This window comes from Talpa europaea (genome assembly GCF_964194135.1).
Source record: "Talpa europaea genome assembly, chromosome: 4".
Lineage (NCBI taxonomy): Eukaryota > Metazoa > Chordata > Mammalia > Eulipotyphla > Talpidae > Talpa > Talpa europaea.
In genome coordinates, this window is record NC_140070.1 from 92,766,162 (window position 1) to 92,783,758 (window position 17,597).

The 17,597-nt window shown below is 36.8% G+C and overlaps 1 protein-coding gene across 1 annotated transcript in view; it reads right to left on the reverse strand.

The window, feature by feature from the left end:
• Positions 1-4,853: 4,853 nt before the first annotated feature.
• Positions 4,854-17,597, reverse strand: part of MORC1 (MORC family CW-type zinc finger 1) — a gene marked incomplete at both ends in the record, with an annotated part of 136,048 nt that continues 123,304 nt past the window's right edge. Inside the window, 3 exons of the mRNA XM_084232652.1 lie at positions 4,854-5,009; positions 8,699-8,893; positions 16,804-16,857. Of these exons, the coding sequence (XP_084088778.1) occupies positions 4,854-5,009; positions 8,699-8,893; positions 16,804-16,857 (405 nt within the window). The remainder of the gene's footprint in view (positions 5,010-8,698; positions 8,894-16,803; positions 16,858-17,597) is intronic.

The window sequence follows — 17,597 nt, forward strand, 5'->3', positions numbered from 1 at the left end:
AGATTTAGTCCTTCACTCTTCACTAAAACTTGAGGCTAACATATGCCATTAGAAAGCTACTCTAATTCTCTTACAGCTATGGGTTAAATATGAATAGAAAGCTAGTGAGATGAACTCAACTGATCAGTTTTAAGATGGAGGTTACTTACTAAACTGATGGGTTTGTGCTTACTGCCAGTTTGAGACAGTTTTCTGTGAAGGGCAGCAGCAGTATTTTAGAGAGGGCAGACCTTGCTGTACTGTTAACTATAAATTATACCTAAATCATTGAATGGTACAATGAAGTCTAAAGGAAAGAACTCTGAGCTGCAATCAGCACGGGTTCTAGACTTTGCTCACCACTTATTAACTATAGTGAACCATTACTTAAGTTCTCCAGTCTCAGTTTCCTCATCTGTATAATCATATCAAGAGTATTTGCCTTCTCACACCTGAACACTATGGAGATATATTTAGAAGAATATTTTTTTTAAGCCACAGGAAAATTATACACTGAGTATTGTTAAATTACAACAGAGGTCCATGCATAGGCGAGGGATATGGGTAGAGATAAATAGATAAGAAGTAAGAAAGAGTTATAGAAGTAGTAGGCTATTGAGTGTGGTCTGCTGATAAAAGAACATATTGGGTTGTATCTTCTGGCATTGTTCTTGCTGTTTCCCCCCTCTACCTGTCTTTTCTGTTTCTCAGGTCTATATTTACCTACTCATGCGCTCTGCCCGCTAGTTTTATCCCACTTCAGGTCCTGAGCTAATCTTGTTCCAGCCAAGCTCCCATTGTCAATGGATTTGAGAAATGAGCCAACGGGCCTGAGAACTGCCAGTAATGGGCAATGAATTGTCCAGTGTGATCCTGAAACCCTTGCTACCAACCATGCTTAGGAAGAACAGAAATACATTATTTCCATACGGGTCATAGGGTCTTAAGTATGGTTCTTCTCTCCTAATCTTATTCCAATTTTTCCCAATTCCCATGTTGTCTCAGTTTGTAAGTCACAATTCTCGCTGCCTTAGTCACTATTCCTTAGTTCTGATTAGCTGTTTAAAATTCAAGACTAAATGACTGCCTTGACAGAAAGTGAGGTGGTTGGGGTAAATATGATTAATTTACTTTCAAACATAACAATATATATAGACTTTCAATGGAAAATTTCTATTTCATAACATTAAATGACAGGTCAAAGAAATAAAGTCATAGAAAATTGGAATGTGTTCACTTGGAAGCATTACTTGAAGCCATTAGAGTAGGTAAAATTTCTTATGCGAACAGAAAGGAAGAAGAGATAATGAGGACTTATCCCGGGAATTATTTAGCTAGGAAATATGAAGAATATCCTGTTAAAATGTTCAAAGACCATTCTCTGGGGAGTCCCCCTTCAGATTATTTGTAAATGTCTGCCAGAGGAACGCTCAGAGGCATTCACTTTTCTCATCAACACTATTTATTAGTAACCAATTTTTTAGATTAAAGGAGAAAGAAATGGATACTGATGATGGCAGAAGGCGGTAATGAAAGGTTTCAAGGGGACAAGAAAATCCCTTATAGAAGGAAAAATTTGGATAAATCAAGAATACAAGGGCTGAGATCCAGAAACTGTTTTCTCATATAAACTGTTTTTTAAAAAATCTGCATATTCATTACTGCAGATTAAAAAAAACTTCAGGGGCCTCCCTGGTGGTGCCGGGGTTAAGACACAACCTATGAAGCTATCCGCAGCCACTGCAGCACGAGTTTGATCCCCAGGCGGGGAGCTACCCACATGGTGCAGCAGACCTCTCCTGACTTGCCCGCTGTTACCCTCAGCAGTATATTTCAGTCAATCTGCCTGTTCTGTTCCCCACTCTGTCTCTGGTGAATCCTCTCACCACCACCCCACACCTCTGGCCTGTACCCCAGTTCTTGTATGCATAAATAAATAAATCTTTAAAAAAAATTTTTAAAAACTTTAAAACTATTATAAAAAGTGTGAGAACCTTATATTGAATATAATATTGATATCCAAAAACCAGTTGCATTACTATATAAAACATTAACCAATCATAAGATATTGGGGAAAAGATTTCATTTATAACAGGCCAAAGAATAAATCTAACAAACTATAAAAATATAACTAGAATGTACAAAATGTATTTGAAGAAAAAATTTAAATGCAAATATAGGTCAACAATGAAGATATAAACACACAGAAAGGCGTATATTGGCCTTGGAGAGGAAAACAACATTTTAAAAAGGCATTCTCTTTATATTAATCTATAGTATCACAATTAAATCCAACAAGATACAAAAGAAATTTGAGGGATAAGTGATAACTAAAATAACTAATTCTAAGTTTGAATGAGGATTAAACATGCAAAAATAGGCAGGAAAATTCTGGAGGAAAAAAACTAGTCCCACCAAAACAATAGGGGCCAGATATGAATAGAACTTTAATATGCAGTTAGGTGGCACTGTAAATCACAGAGATAAAGATTGATCATTCAGTTAATAACTGTGGGACAACACTATGACTATGTCAAAACATACACATGCTAGATTTCTAACTACTTGTATCAACATAATTCTGGATGAATCAAAGATTTTAGGGCCTCCCCGGTGGCGCAGCGGTTGAGCGCTGGGTTGCGAAGCTGCCCGCGCCTCTGAGGCGCCGGTTCGATCCCCAGCTGCTCCCCACCGGAGAAGGGTCTCACATGGCATGCAGACCTCTCCTGCTGCCCGCTGCTCCCCTCAGCAGTGTACTTCAGGCCTTCTGCCTGCTCTGCTCCCTGCTTTGACTCTGGTGAATTCTCTCACCCTCCCGCGTCTTCTGACTGTACCCAGTGCATGTATAAACAAAAAAACAAAAACCAAACAAATAAATAAATAAAAATGCATGCCTCTTTAAAAAAAAAAAAGTAAAAAAAAAAAGATTTTACAATAATTATTAAAAATCATTATAAAAAGACATGGTAAAATTTCTCTATAATTTCAGCATTGGGAATTACTGTCTAAATATGACTACAAAACCTAGATGCCATAACCAAAGGAAATTGAACCAATTTTTTTTAATCCCACATGGCTCCAAGCACTAATACATTTAAAATATGAAAAAAATTGGAAAATATTCGTAGTATGTATCATATAAAAAAGATAATTTCCCATAATCTATAAATAGTTATTCTAAATAAGCAAGAAAATACCACCAAATAGAAAAATGGACAAAGTCCAAATTAGAAAATTCAAATGCATTTTAAACATGAGAAGACGTTTAGCCTTACTCCTAATATAAGCAATGAACATTGAAGCTATAAGGATTTACTGCTTTTCACCCATTTGATGAGCAACATAAGAAAGTTTGATAATTCACAGGGTATCTAAAAGTGTGAGGAAATAAGCACTTAAATATTGATGTGGGATTGTATACTAACAAAATTTTTATGGAATATTACAAGACAGTATCTATTAATAACAAAATGAATATGACCTCTGACCTAGCAACTCATCTTCTGAGATTTATTTAGCAGATATAGTTGCACATGTGTGAAATAAACATACTTTACAAGTAAATTTAAAAGGATGGGGAAAATCTAAATGCCCATCAGTATAAGAATAGTTATATAAATTTTAGTATGTGCATAGAATGCAGTAAGAAGAAGTAATCGAAGCTGAGAGAGCTTTACATGTACTGGCCTTCCCATGGAGAGATCTTGAAGTATATTAAGTGGAAAAAAGCAGGAGCATCTTCTGGGTGCTATTGCATCAGTATTTACATCTATGTAATGATTTATATATTTTATGTACTTTTTTTTTTAACAAATTACAACTCTTTTTTTAAAGATTTATTTATTTGTTTGTTTGTTTATTTATTTATACATACATACATACATACATACATACAAGCACTGGGTACAGTCAGAAGCGTGGGAGGGTGAGAGAATTCACCAGAGCCAGAGCGGGGAGCAGAACAGGCAGACTGTCGAAGTACACTGCTGAGGGAGCAGGGGGTGGCAGGAGAGGTTTGCATGCCATGTGGGACCCTTGCCCGGCGGCCGGGGATCGAACTGGCGCTGCAGAGGCTGCGGGTAGCTTCGCAACCCAGCACTCAACTGCTGTACCACTGGGGAGGCCCTATGTACTTTGTTTTTAGATGTACTCACAAGTAAATGGTAAAAGTGTGCCTCTTGAGAAGAGTACATGGCCAAGACATCTGGAGACTTTTCACCATATTCCATTTCACATGTTCTGAATTTTGTACTATGCGCATATACACAGAATTAAAATTACACAATTCCACAAACAAATATTAAATGCTTTATTGTTTTTATCCAATGCTGCAGACATTTCTAAACAAAACAATTATCAAAGAAAATGTAAATACAAAACTCTTACATATGTGTAATATGTATTCATGTTATGCTTAAAAGACTATTTTACTATAAATATGTAATAAAATTATATAAACTTATCAGAAAACTTTTTTTTTGCATTCATATTTTCTGCTTTACTGAATAATGGCTACATTGAAGAAGGGGCATAAAGTCTCTTTCAAATTTCAAGAGGTGACTTTGTGGTTCTTTCAATGTTAATTTTGAAAACCACTGTTACCCAGTTTTTCAGTCTTGAGTGAAAACAAAATTTAGGCCTAAATAACATAGTAGCTCATGTGGGAATTAGAAATAGTTTCTAAGAAAACAAGAAGAATTAGGGAACAGGGCTGAGAAATATATAAATTGTAAATCGGTCTCCATTTCTAAAGTATACGATTTTCTTAGTGTTAAATAGGATGGATTTTGTAATAGCAAATACAAGGGGAGATTTTTTTTCCCTATGAATCTTCCCTTTTCTTATTTACATTAAAAAAATGTCTTTTCTGACTTTTACTTTTGAGAAGTATTTTGATTTTTTTCTAAAGGGAAACTGTGTCCTATATCTCTAGTCATTTTACTTAAAGTGTTCTGGAAAAGGAGATTATCTTCTTGAAGCAAAGATTCTAAATAACTGTCAATCTGCTCCAGATCTCCTTCTGGACCACCCTGGAAAAGAGAAGCAACAACTGTACCAGGGGAAGAAGCTATAGGTCGCCTCCTAACCATCTTTCCTATGATTCATGTAGCAACACAAGGTACCCTGCGTTGAATAATGCTTTTAACCTTTCAAAATATTTTTGCATTCAATCTCATCTTATGCTCACAAGTGGCTAGCATCCTGGATCATTTTTCTTCTTTAGTGTAGACTAGTTCAACTGTTTTATTCCCCTCTATTTTATTACTAGACACATTCCTAAAGTGCCTCCCCACCTCATCTTTCTTCATAATAAGCTTTCAGCTTCCATTTTTTTAAAATGCATGAATCTTTATTCTTATAGAAAAAACAAGATGAGTAGGCAAATTTTGACTTCTCTGTTTCTCCTGCTTGCACTGCAGCATCTTTTCCACGGCTTTCCATCCTGATCTTTCACCCTTTTCTTTCCTTTCCCAAGATTTCTATTGAAGTAACTTCTCCTTTCCTGGGCTTCCTGATCCAAAGAACAGCTGGACAAAAGCTCCTTCTTTACTGACATAAATCCCACTCTTTCAGGTCCAACCATTGGATCAACTAGTTCTGCAAGTGAGTTAATGGATAAGAATTTTAATTATGGTTCCAGCACCACCATCTCAGTTTCTCATTCCTAACCTAGTTCCATTAAATGTACTTTTGCTTTGCTCCCTTTGTCCTAGATTTTTTCAGTCTTCCAACAAGGCTGAATTGTACTTAGTGTCAGCTTTGTGACCAGGGCCCTTTTGCTTCTAGACAGACTTCTACAATACTGATATTTATTTAGATTTCCAAATATTCACTGGCCTTGAAGAATGTCCTGATACTAGCCACTCAGCCTATTGAATATAGTCCAGTCCTTTGGTTACTGTTCTTCTCCTGGCCGACTAGACTTCCTCCTAGGACTATAAGTTTCTAACCCAGTTTCTTCTTATGCCTTTCCCACTCCATCTGCTTCAGTTCCATATCATCTCAGATCTCTACTCAATTCACTGCAGTCACTCTACAATCAGTGACAGTCGAAATGGAAAATTCAAGTGGGGAATGAACAGTAAATATATGTGGGCAGGAGCCCTTGAATACCACTCAAATGATACTAGGTACAGCATCTCCTAATCCATAGGTAATTTTGTGAATAAAGCAAATCAAATTAGTATAATTGTCCTGGCTGCTACAGGGAGACCCAGGGGGTTGGCAAAGAAGAAACAGTAAGTTATTATATCTCTCTTTTTGTGTTTTTCCTAGTGATATTTGCTATGAGGAAAACCAATGGACTTATTATTTTTAGATATAGTTTAAACAACCTTATTCAAAGTAGTCAAAAACTGAGTAACACCAAATGTCCACTCATAAAGGCTAATTACATTTGGTCTATTCATACAATGGAATACTGTAAGATAATGAAAAATAACACAATACAGTTATATACAATTACATGAATAAATCTTGCAGCCATAATTTGGAGTGAAATAAGCCATCACAAAGGACACATTTTATACAAGTAATGAACTAATAATCTATAGTATTAGATATAAAGATGATAAACTCTAAGTTAGTGACTATAGGGACATAAAGACTTCTTCTGAGTTGGTGGTGGTGCCACATATTTTGATCTAGATTTATGAACTTTTGATAGCTGTATCTGATTTCCAATATATAGACTTTCTTTGGTCTCATTCTCCTTGTTACTGAGACAACAATCATTGCTAAAATTCTACTATATGACAGGTTTCATTTTTTTTTGACACATTAAAATATTTGCAACCCTTTACAGTCAAGAGAACCAAATGGAGCACTACTCAAATCCCACTTGTATAGCAATAAATAAACTCAAAGAGTTGTTCAGGAGTATTATTAACGGAAGCACAATTACCATCATGTGAGAACAGCATTAACTATGTCTTTTAATGTTAAAATTCAACATTTTAATTGTTGCCTAAGCCACTTAAGTGAGGAGGGATCTTCACCTTGGTTATATATTTAAATTAAGCAAGATTTCTTGGTATGGAGAAAAAGAACCCTACATATTTGTTGATCAGAAATGTCAGAAGTGTTTTGTGTGAAAGTAAAGGAGGAACAAAAGGAAACATACAAGTTTTTCCAACCTACATACCTACAGGATGTTTCCTGACCTCTTCTACCTCTCCTTTAAGATTGAAAGCCTCCTTTTTTTATTATACACGAGGATAAAAAGAAATTAACATATTCTGTTGTCTGAAAACATTTCCATTAGTACTTCTCTGTCATATTTCAATGCTAATTTTGCAGGATAAAGTAATCTTGGCTGGCAGTTTTTATAGAACTGTGAATATGTCATTCTACTCTCTTTACATTTTGAGTAAATCTGCTGAAAAACCTGATGACAATCTAATTGAGGTGCCTTTATAGATTACATTCGTTTTTCCCTAGCAGCCTTTAATATATTTTCATTATTGTTGACTCTTGATAATTTAATAATGCTGTGTCTTAGTGAAGGTCGTTTTGCATTTAGAAATCTGGGTGTTACTTCAGCTTCCTGGACTTGCATATTCAATTCTTTCCTTAGGTTTGGGAAGTTCTCGGCATTATGTCTTTGAATAGGCTCTCTGCTCCCCTCTCTCTTTATCTTCTGAAATATCCATCATTCTTATATTTCCTCTTTTCATGAAGTCTGATATTTCTTTATTCTTCCTAAATTTTATTTTTCTTTCTCCTTCCACCTGGGTCATTTGTATCTTCAATTCCAAAATTCTCTCTTCTGACAGTTTAAGTCTATTTAATAAGCTTTAGAAACACTGTCTTCACTTCATTAATGTCTTTTTGTGCACGCACTGTTTTTTTTTTTAAAGTCTGACCTCTTTAGCAAAGCGTTCTTTTTGTTCTTGGATCTCTTTTCTGAGATCCTATACCTGCCTTTCTGTATTTGCTTGCCCTTGCACCTTGCAGCCCTTCTTTGCTTGTTAGATACTCTGGCTCTATGCACTTTATCAAGGTCTCTGGACTTCCATTTATCTCTTTCAGCTTTTTTAATGTTGTGTTCAGTTGTCCTTGTCTCCTAGGCACACATGTTATTTTGTTTTCTAATCTGGGGCCCTATGTCTTTACTTTTGTATTATTAACTTGGGGGCATGTGAGGGAGGAAAAGATGGTATGCTGGAGTCCAAAGACTTGGTAGCAGTCTGATGGGGAGGGAGAGTTATTCTAGTAAGAGTGATTGGCACTTTCTCTTCTTCCGTTGCCCTTCTCCCTGTCTTGCCCCAACTATGAGTCACCAAACTTGGAGCAAGATATACATGTTTTGGTTCCCTGATGCTGGCAACAAACTGGTGAGATTTTCTGAGAGCAAACTTTAGTTTTGCTATAGCTGTGTTTCGATGAGATGTTTAACAGAACCTCCCTAGTCCACCACATTGTGGGGAGAGTCTGGAAACATTACCTATACTACCAGCACAAGCAAGGATTCTGATTTTGTTAAGAAAAAAAAAATAGATCTTTCTTCTATTAACAGATCATTTAAAAATGTTCTAATATTAACTCTCCAAGTACATTTATTTATGATTTCAATATTCTACATAAAGCGTGAGGACAAGCTAGTTTAAGCGACTTGTCCATGGTCAGTAAGTGGCTGACAATGCCAGGAAAGGAAACTAGCTGAATGATCATTCTAAAAAGTGTATTACCAATACTCAAATAAGATTTCATCACTTACCAGCTGAAGTTTCTGCAACAATAATGAGAGTTTAACACGAAGATTATTCAGTTTCTCTTCAGTACTTTTTCTTTTTTCTTCACATTGCCCCAGAGATACTTCATTGATCACTGTTTTTCTATCTGCATCATCAGTAATGGACTGCATTTTTCTCTTCAGTTTTGTTTCATACTGGACCATGCAAACATTCTGGATCTGGAAATGTTTTTGACATTTTAGATATTTTTAAAATATTATTTTCCTCCCTGACACCAGAAAGCAATTTCATATTCCAATTCTGTACATATGTAACAGTGCCAACTCTAAATTTATGTATGATTGTTGGTCTAAATTTAAGACATGTTGATACTTTTAAGTAACTCACAGTCTGAGGACAAGTACCCAACAGTCCAGTAACTATAATATAAGGGTAAGAGAGGCACACCAAGGTGGGCTTAAAGACCCTTGCTTTGGAATGAAGAAGTAACACAATAATGGTTGAGTGTGTTCTCGCACCAGTGATGCCAGACTATTAAAGGCACAAAGGGGACAAGGTGCCTATGACCTTCTCTCTATCTATAACTACAGGCAATGACAGAGTAGCTGATTGCTTTCTTGGAAGATGATGCCATGTTATTTATAACTCAGGTCTGTAGCATCTCAAAAGCACAGAAGCTAAGTAGAAGGAATTCTTATTCTGTCACTCTCCTCAGGTTCCTTATCCTGCTATAGAGTATGATTATATACTTATGCATATGATCATTGCTAATTCTAGAGACTTGGTTGTCTACCAAGAGCTCATGTTGTGCCTAGGGCAATCACAGAATAGAAAGAGGTAATGGAGAGGTCAAATACTTCAATTTCAGAATGACATTAATTGCTTTTATCAATATTTTGAGAGGTACGGGGAATATTCTGACAAAAGAGATACAGGGCAAATTCTGATTTGATAAATATTTGAGTATTTTTGTACTAAGGAGATTTCTGCATTCTAAATGACTGGGTTGCCAGGAAAATTGAAGTGGCCTCATTTGATTTCATCTTCCTTATTCCCCCTTCCTCTCCTCCACCACACTCACTAATACATGCAGGCTCTTTACAGACATTACCCGCATTATCCCCTTTAAGCATTCATTGACCTCATGAATTTCTCCTTTCTATAATACCCTTTAAACAAAGAACAACAAAAATGATAAAACAAAAAAAAAGCCCTAATATAGCAAGTGCTATTTAATAGATATTCATTAACTACCTCTTAAATTCAAGACATTGAATGCAATTGAAGAGATAAAAATATATTAAAATCTTAGTTTTTGCCCTTAAAGAAGCTTCTAGTCTACAGAATGAGATAACACACATGTACAAATATCATATTTTATGGTATAGAGAGCAAGTAAGGCACAGAAATTATTAGACTTGAGAGGAAGGTATGAATTCTCCATTAAACTAAATAGCTTCAAACTCTTGGCTTGGATTTAAGTAGGTATCTTATCTATCTACCAATTATTTATACTTTTCATCTGCTATTAATTATGAAGTATCTGGGTAAAGGACCCAAATACCACACCACGGTAGCAAACACTGACCACAGACCCCCCCGCCACACACACACACACACACACACTGCTGTCTTTAAAGGTGAGCCGAATTGTGAAGTTTGTAGATTACTATATGAACATTTTTTTTTAAAGATTTATTTATTTATACAAGCACTGGGTACAGTCAGAAGCGCAGGAGGGTGAGAGAATTCACCAGAGCTCGAGCGGAGAGCAGAAGAGGCAGAAGGACCAAAGTACACTGCTGAGGGGAGCAGTGGGCAGCAGGAGAGGTCTGCGTGCCATGTGGGACCCTCGCCCAGTGTCTGGGGATCGAACCGGCGCTGCAGAGGCTGCAGACAGCTTCGCAACCCAGCGTTCAACTGCTGCACCACCAGGGGAGGCCCCACTATATGAACATTTATCTATTTTTAAAGTCTTAAACTGCCTGGAAGCTTGTGTGAGGCACCAGGAATTAGACTCTAAAATTGTTGGTCTGGTTCTGCTTTATCTTTCCTAATTTTCAGAGTTCTAGGCCTCACTCTTCAGGAGTATACACCAGATTCATTTCTGCCTCAAGCCCTTCACCCTTATTGCTTTCCCTTATCAGTAAATTCAACCCCAGATCTATATAAATCCAATCCTTGCCTCAGTTCTGTGTTGAAAGAAGGCTCAGTTATTCCTTGCTTACTGTAGCTGAAGTAGACCCCCCTTCCTAACACACATTTTATAGCAGTTACCTTATGTATTATTTGTTTATTATCTATGACTATGTTATATTATGTATTATTTATGTGTTATCTGTCTCTCCTTCAAAATGCAATCTCATTGTAAAAAAAAAAAAAGAAGTAAGATTTGTGCTCTCTGGATTTCCAATGTCTAGTACAGTTAGCTCTAAGCAGGAGGCAATTAAGAGAACAGATGTGCAGCTTTCACAACAAGGGAATTTCAGACACATGGGCCAATCCTAACCTGAAGTCCAGGTTACATTCTAAGAGCTTGGAGGGTAATTCACTGTTGAACATCGCTAATTCAACCCACAAGAATCTGATGACTTACGGCTAAAGCTACCTACTTCAAGAAGCTTTAATAGATGCTTCCTGTGGAGGTGTCAGTGAAACCCAGGGTGTGAATTCGCCCATGATCTGAAATGGAGTAGGGTAAATAAGTGAACACATCTGGAATCAGGACAGGATCACAGATAGTTCAGGTGTCACCAGAGTTCTTAGTGTTCAGAACACTAAAATTCTACCGCTTTTGACATCCTGAACAACAGCAAGGATACCTTTTAAAAAAAAAAAATGAAGAAAAGGCAACCATAAAATAAGCCAAATCAATACAATTTAAGAAATATAAAATAGGTTCCTCCCTGGTGGCACAAGGGATTAAGCATAGCACTGTGAAGCTATCAGCAGCCTCTGGAGCATGAGTTCAATTCCTGACCAGCCAGGGAGCTACCCACATGGTGTAGCAGACCTCTCCTGCCTTGCCTGCTGCTCCCCTCAGCAGTGTATTTCAGTGGATCTGCATGTTCTGTACCCCAGTTCTTACTGCATAAATAAATAAATCTTTAAAAAAATACAAAATATTCAAAGCAACAAGATTTGGAAAAACAACAGTTTTGGGCACATCAGCAATAAAAAGGAATATACTACTGATAACACTTGAATGGAGTAAAAGGGTCTTACATAAACAGAGTAATACTGTATCATTCCACACTATAGCATTCTTGAATGATAAAATGATAGAGATGGAGAACACGTTAGTGGTTTCCAGGGTTTAGAACGTTTCTGTGTATGGAGTAACACGAGGGAGATCTCTGTGATGATGGAAGTTCTGTAACCTTATTTTGGTGGTGGTTATACAAATGTAAGATATGTCAAAAAGAGACATAAGTTCTATCAATTTTAATTTCATAGTTTTTAATTTCATAGATATATAATTATGTAACATGTAAGCACTGGGGAAAATTGGGTGAAGGATACATGGGACCTATTATTTTATAAATTCTTGTGATTCTATAATTCTCAAAATAAGAAGTTCAAAAGACAACATTAATAAAGCATGAAGTTAAAAATGCTTACATAGCACACTACATTCAAAATCATATTCAGTCTCTCAAAGTTCACTATTTTGTAACCAGCAAACTATATTTCCTTCAACACTACCAGTTTTCTGACTTATTTTCTTTTCTCAGGCTAATACCTTCAGGTTTCTATAAAAGAGAGCAATTTTGACAACTTTTAAAGCTCAATGTAAAAGAATTTCGAATTGTATTAACATTTTAATTAATATGAGTAGAGAATTGTAACAAGATGAGAGGCTTAGTTCTGCTGGTTAAACCTACTCTTGTAGAAGTTATTTGTGGCAGATCAAAAATGGTATTCTTCCCAAACTCCATTAATTCAGGACAAAATTAGAATTTGAAAGAAAGGATACTCAACTGAGATTTTAATTTTCTGCCTTGAATTTTAAAGTTGGAGCTCTAGCAGAATCCTAACAAGTTTGTATAAAGTGAGGCAGGCCTATGAGATCTAGAGATTTTGTACCCTGCTGATAGGGGTATGCAAGTGAGTGCTTCCGTGGGGAGCACTCTAGCAGAGACTGTCACCTTTGGTTCAATGCACAAACAGAAGATTCAGATGCATTACAAGACACTGACACCGCTTAGACACAAAGATTGATGAGAGGATTATTAACTTCTAGGATTCTATAACATAACTGAGGGAAAAATAAAAGAAAACAACTATGATACATGGAAAATAAGAGTTTTAAGATTCTCTCAGAACACAGAAAGGTCAAGGTTAATTTCTCATGGAGGGGCTGAGAAAAAGTTGATATAGAAGACAGCACTGGCCAGGCGTGGCATCAGGTGGGGGCGATTTCAGGAGGCCGACTGTGGATAAGGAGAGTGGTTAAGAGAGTTCTGAGGGAAGCTCAGAATTCTGAGGAAGGGCTCAAAGGCAGAATAATTTAGGTAGGTCAGTACAACTCCAATTTGGATGGTATGGGTGGCTTATGAGAGGAAAGAAAAAAAGATGGTAGTTCGCGTCTTGCTGAATGTGACTGCCAATGCTGCTGCAACTCGCCTATTACTCTGTCATAACCAACAGGTGGTCATGAAAACCACATGTGTGGTTGCACAGGGAGGAGGGGAAGGGGTCTGTGACTCATGAAGTGTTCTTCTGGACTCTGATGTGATTCTCTCAATTAAAAGCATACAGCTTAAATAAAGTTTATACATTTGTCTTTTACATGGATTTCAAGAAATAATCTGAATAGCTTTGATGACCATCCACCTAATGTTATCACCACTAAAATCCTTAAGACTGAGCAGGTGCATTGTTGGGGAAGTGATGATTCCAATTGTGCTGAGCTTCGCCTGTAACTGTTTCAGCAGCAACATATGGTCTCTGGGATGTTTTATCTTCCTTTCATTGCTTGAATTCTACTTGCCTGGACCTTATGGGAATTCCACTCCTATGTACTAACACTCCCCACCCTGCATAGACACTTACCTTCCTCAGTCTGGCCTCCAAGACTCAATAGCCTGGTTCTGTTACTGACAGTGTCACATTGAAAAAAAAAATCACTTAGACATGAAAGGACATATATAAGCATGGATAAAAGGAGATGTAGGACAATCTAAATTCTTAGTAAAGTTCTAAGTTTTACAGTGCAAGCATTTAACCAGAGTTTCCTCATCAGCAGATGAAGATTTGTGGGAAGATCTAGGAGCCTTACTAAATTTTTCAAGCTGCCTGCCACAGACTTTCAGTTGAGACATTTCCCAGTGGGTCACTAAGCAACCTGCCTACCACACCCCACCCCATATTTCATTGTCAGCATCTCTCTCTCTTTCTCTCTCTCTCTCTCTCTCTCTATATATATATATATATATATATATATATAATCTCCATATCAACATATATATCTCAACATGTAATGTCAAGGCCTATAGTAAAAAGTAATACCTTGATACCAACAGGCTGAAAAGCTGTACTGTAGTAAACTTATTACGAGGAGTAGGTGGAAACTATCAGAGACATGAAGTTTTGCATTCTGGATTAGGAATTAGAAGGATGGTAGTAGTATAGTGAAAAAAGCTTTGAACAATTCTGAGTCCAGTCCTGAGTCTGCAACTTTTTTGCATCATAACATGGGATCATTTTCTTTCTGAACCTCCATTTCTTCATTACTAAGATGGATAAAGACACCAAACCCCACAGTGGTTATGACAGTTAAGTAAGGTGACGTACATGAAAGGCCTACTTTGGTACCTGACTCTAATAGCTCTCAATCAATCAGTTTTACATTAGCTAATAAAAATAAAATTAGTGCTAAAATAGGGCCAATGTATATGGAAAGTAAACTTTACCTTTTACTCTAGTTAGGAAATGTTGACAAGTCTTCAAGTTTAAAATGTTCAATTACTGCTTTTTCAACAAAACATTATTCAGAAAATAAACTTACATTTCAGTTGAACAGTGATGGAAAACTAAGAACCCACAGTTGAGGGCCAGTCAGAAAGATCACAGGTAAATGTATCACCACAAGTGTTAAATTCAGGTACAACCTAAAACTGGAATACTATGTGATACAGTTTTTGTAAGGAGGAATCTGGTTAAGGTTCTAATTTTCATCTTTAGTTTGCCTAGTCATATATCTTTTGGGAATTTGTGATTCTATTTTACTTACAAAACAAGAATATTTGAATGTATGCCATTCCCTCCAGAAGAGATGAGGCAGTGACTCTATTTATAGTTGTGCTTTTGCACAACTCTAGGGGGTACCATTCACCTCCCAGTCTTTGTAGATTGATGTGTCACGGTGATAGCTTTCCAGGAGATATGCTGGTGTATGTGCCATTGATGGAGCTGATATACAGTTTGGGCAAATACAGGGAAGATGAAGGTGAGGACCTAGCATCTCAATATTGATCCTGATGCCCTGAAAGTTCTAGATGGTTGCAGCCTCTGTGATGAGTTTGGGAACCTCATGACCATTTGGCTCCAACACTAAGCTTATGTCAGCTTGGAAGTCTCTGTCTCGCTTCCTTGAATGTGAAATAGGGAGTTGCATTTGATGAGTATATGTTAATGAGTGTTATTTCTTCTTGAAGTATTGTCCCCTTGATCATAATGTAGTGACCGCTGGGGTCTCTTTTTACCTTTTTGAGTTTGAAATCTGTTTTATCTGATATAAGTATCGCTGTTCCTGCTTTCTTTTTTGGTCCATTTGCCTGTAAAGGAACACTCCTGCACTGCTGGTGGGAGTGCAAAATGGTCCAACCACTATGGAGAGCTATGTGGAGATTTCTTGACCTACTAAAGATAGAGCTTCCATATGATCCAGCAATTCCACTCTTAGGTATTTACCCAAAGGACACAGAAACATCAATTCCAAAGGGCACCTGCACGCCTATGTTTATAGCAGCACTATTTACAATAGCTAAGCTATGTAAACAACCCAAATGCCCAAAAATAGATGACTGGATCAAGAAAATGTGGTACATATACACCATGGAATATTACTCAGTATTCAAAAAAGATGAACACATGCAATTTGCAGCAACATGGATGGCACTGGAAGGGATCATGCTCAGCAAAATAAGCCAGAAAGAAAAAGAAAAATACCACATGGTCCCACTCATAGCAGGAATTTAGAAAACTTAAATAAGGGACCAAGAAAAAGACTAATCAATACAAAGTAAAAATCAAAATCAACAAGCAACTATAAACCACAGATACACTATAGGGGGGAGGGAGGGGCAAAGAGAGGAAGGACTAGAGTCAAAATAAGGGGAGGGGGTGCAATTGTATGGGGAATATAACCATAATGAAAATGCATACATTGTGCAAAGATGAAAAATGATGTAAGAATTATATAAAATAAACTATTAAAAAAACAGGGAGTTGCAAGCATTTCAGTTTTTGAGATATTTTTCTAGTAGAGCTAAAAAACTCTATGGACACTTTCCCTCAGGAAAGCTTTGAGAACTAGACACACAGCATTATTTGAAGACTATAAGAAACAACTCTATAATGGAAGAAATGTTGTAATGAACTATACCAAGTCATTAAAACTAGTGATCTTGGAAGAGTTTGGGACTACAGACACAATTCTTTTTACTTTCACTTATTAACAATCATTTTTATGACTACTTATATTATGAAAAAAATCAGAAAGTTAAAAAACTATTGATAGATTAATTTTAAAAAGCAGAATGATATAGAACTGTCGAAAATAATTAAAAATCTTAATCTAAGAATGATTTCTGGTTTAAAAATCTAGTGTCTCAAGGATTCAGTGAATCTACTTCTTAAAGACTCAGAATGTCATGTTTCCTATTCAAAACATAGTCCCATTCCAAGTGTTTCATAAGCTTTATTACTGCAGAAACATTTGCATTTTAAAATTCAAAAAGATGTTGCTTTGTGACATCTGATATGCTACACATTAATCTAAGTCCTGAAAAGTGAATGCAAATTTGATTTCCTTCCAAGCCTAACATTTGGAAATATATATTATTTCCCCTTTGGAATACAAGATCATTTAGAATATAAATGACTAAACTGAAAGGACGCTTACCTGGTTGAAGCACAATTTCAGCCTTTTGTTTGTCTGCTCTGGGTATTGTTCCAGCTGTTTTTTACAAATGATAATAGAACAGGATATTAACTTTTAGAAAATGAGCTGTCTACAACAGAGTTATAATATGCAAGTATCTAGCATAAAAACACATCAAACCAGAAATGGGCAAGAGTGGTACTCTGAGTCTTTTAAGCCTGGGTCTAATTAAATTAATTAACTAATGTACATTCCAGAAAAGATTAAGGCATCTTAATAATTAATACAGTGAGGTTTAAAAAATATGTAGATGGATGAAAAACATCATAGTAAAGTAAAAATAAATGATAATAAATTTTCAAGAGGATGTCAAGAAGGTCAGTTGGAGCCTGGACTTCTGGATGGGAATTCTGGAGAAATAGGCTGTGAAGTCTGTCATATGGGATAGTATTAAAAATCAGAGACTAGATGAGGTCACTTAGAATCATCATTTAATAGAGTATTCCAGGAATGGGCCCTCAGACATGCCAGATTTAAAAACCAAATAGAGGGCCTCCCCAATGGCGCAGGGGTTGAGCGCTGGGTTGCCAAGCTGCCCGCATCCTCTGTGGCGCCAGTTCGATCCCCGGCTGCTCCCCGGCCACCGGAGGAGGGTCCCACCTGGCGCACAGACCTCTCCTGCCGCCCGCTGCTCCCCTCAGCAGTGTACTTCGGTCCTTCTGCCTGCTCTGCTCCCCACTCTGGCTCTGGTGAATTCTCTCACCCTCCTGCGCGCTTCTGACTGTACCCAGTGCTTGTATAAATAAATAATTAAA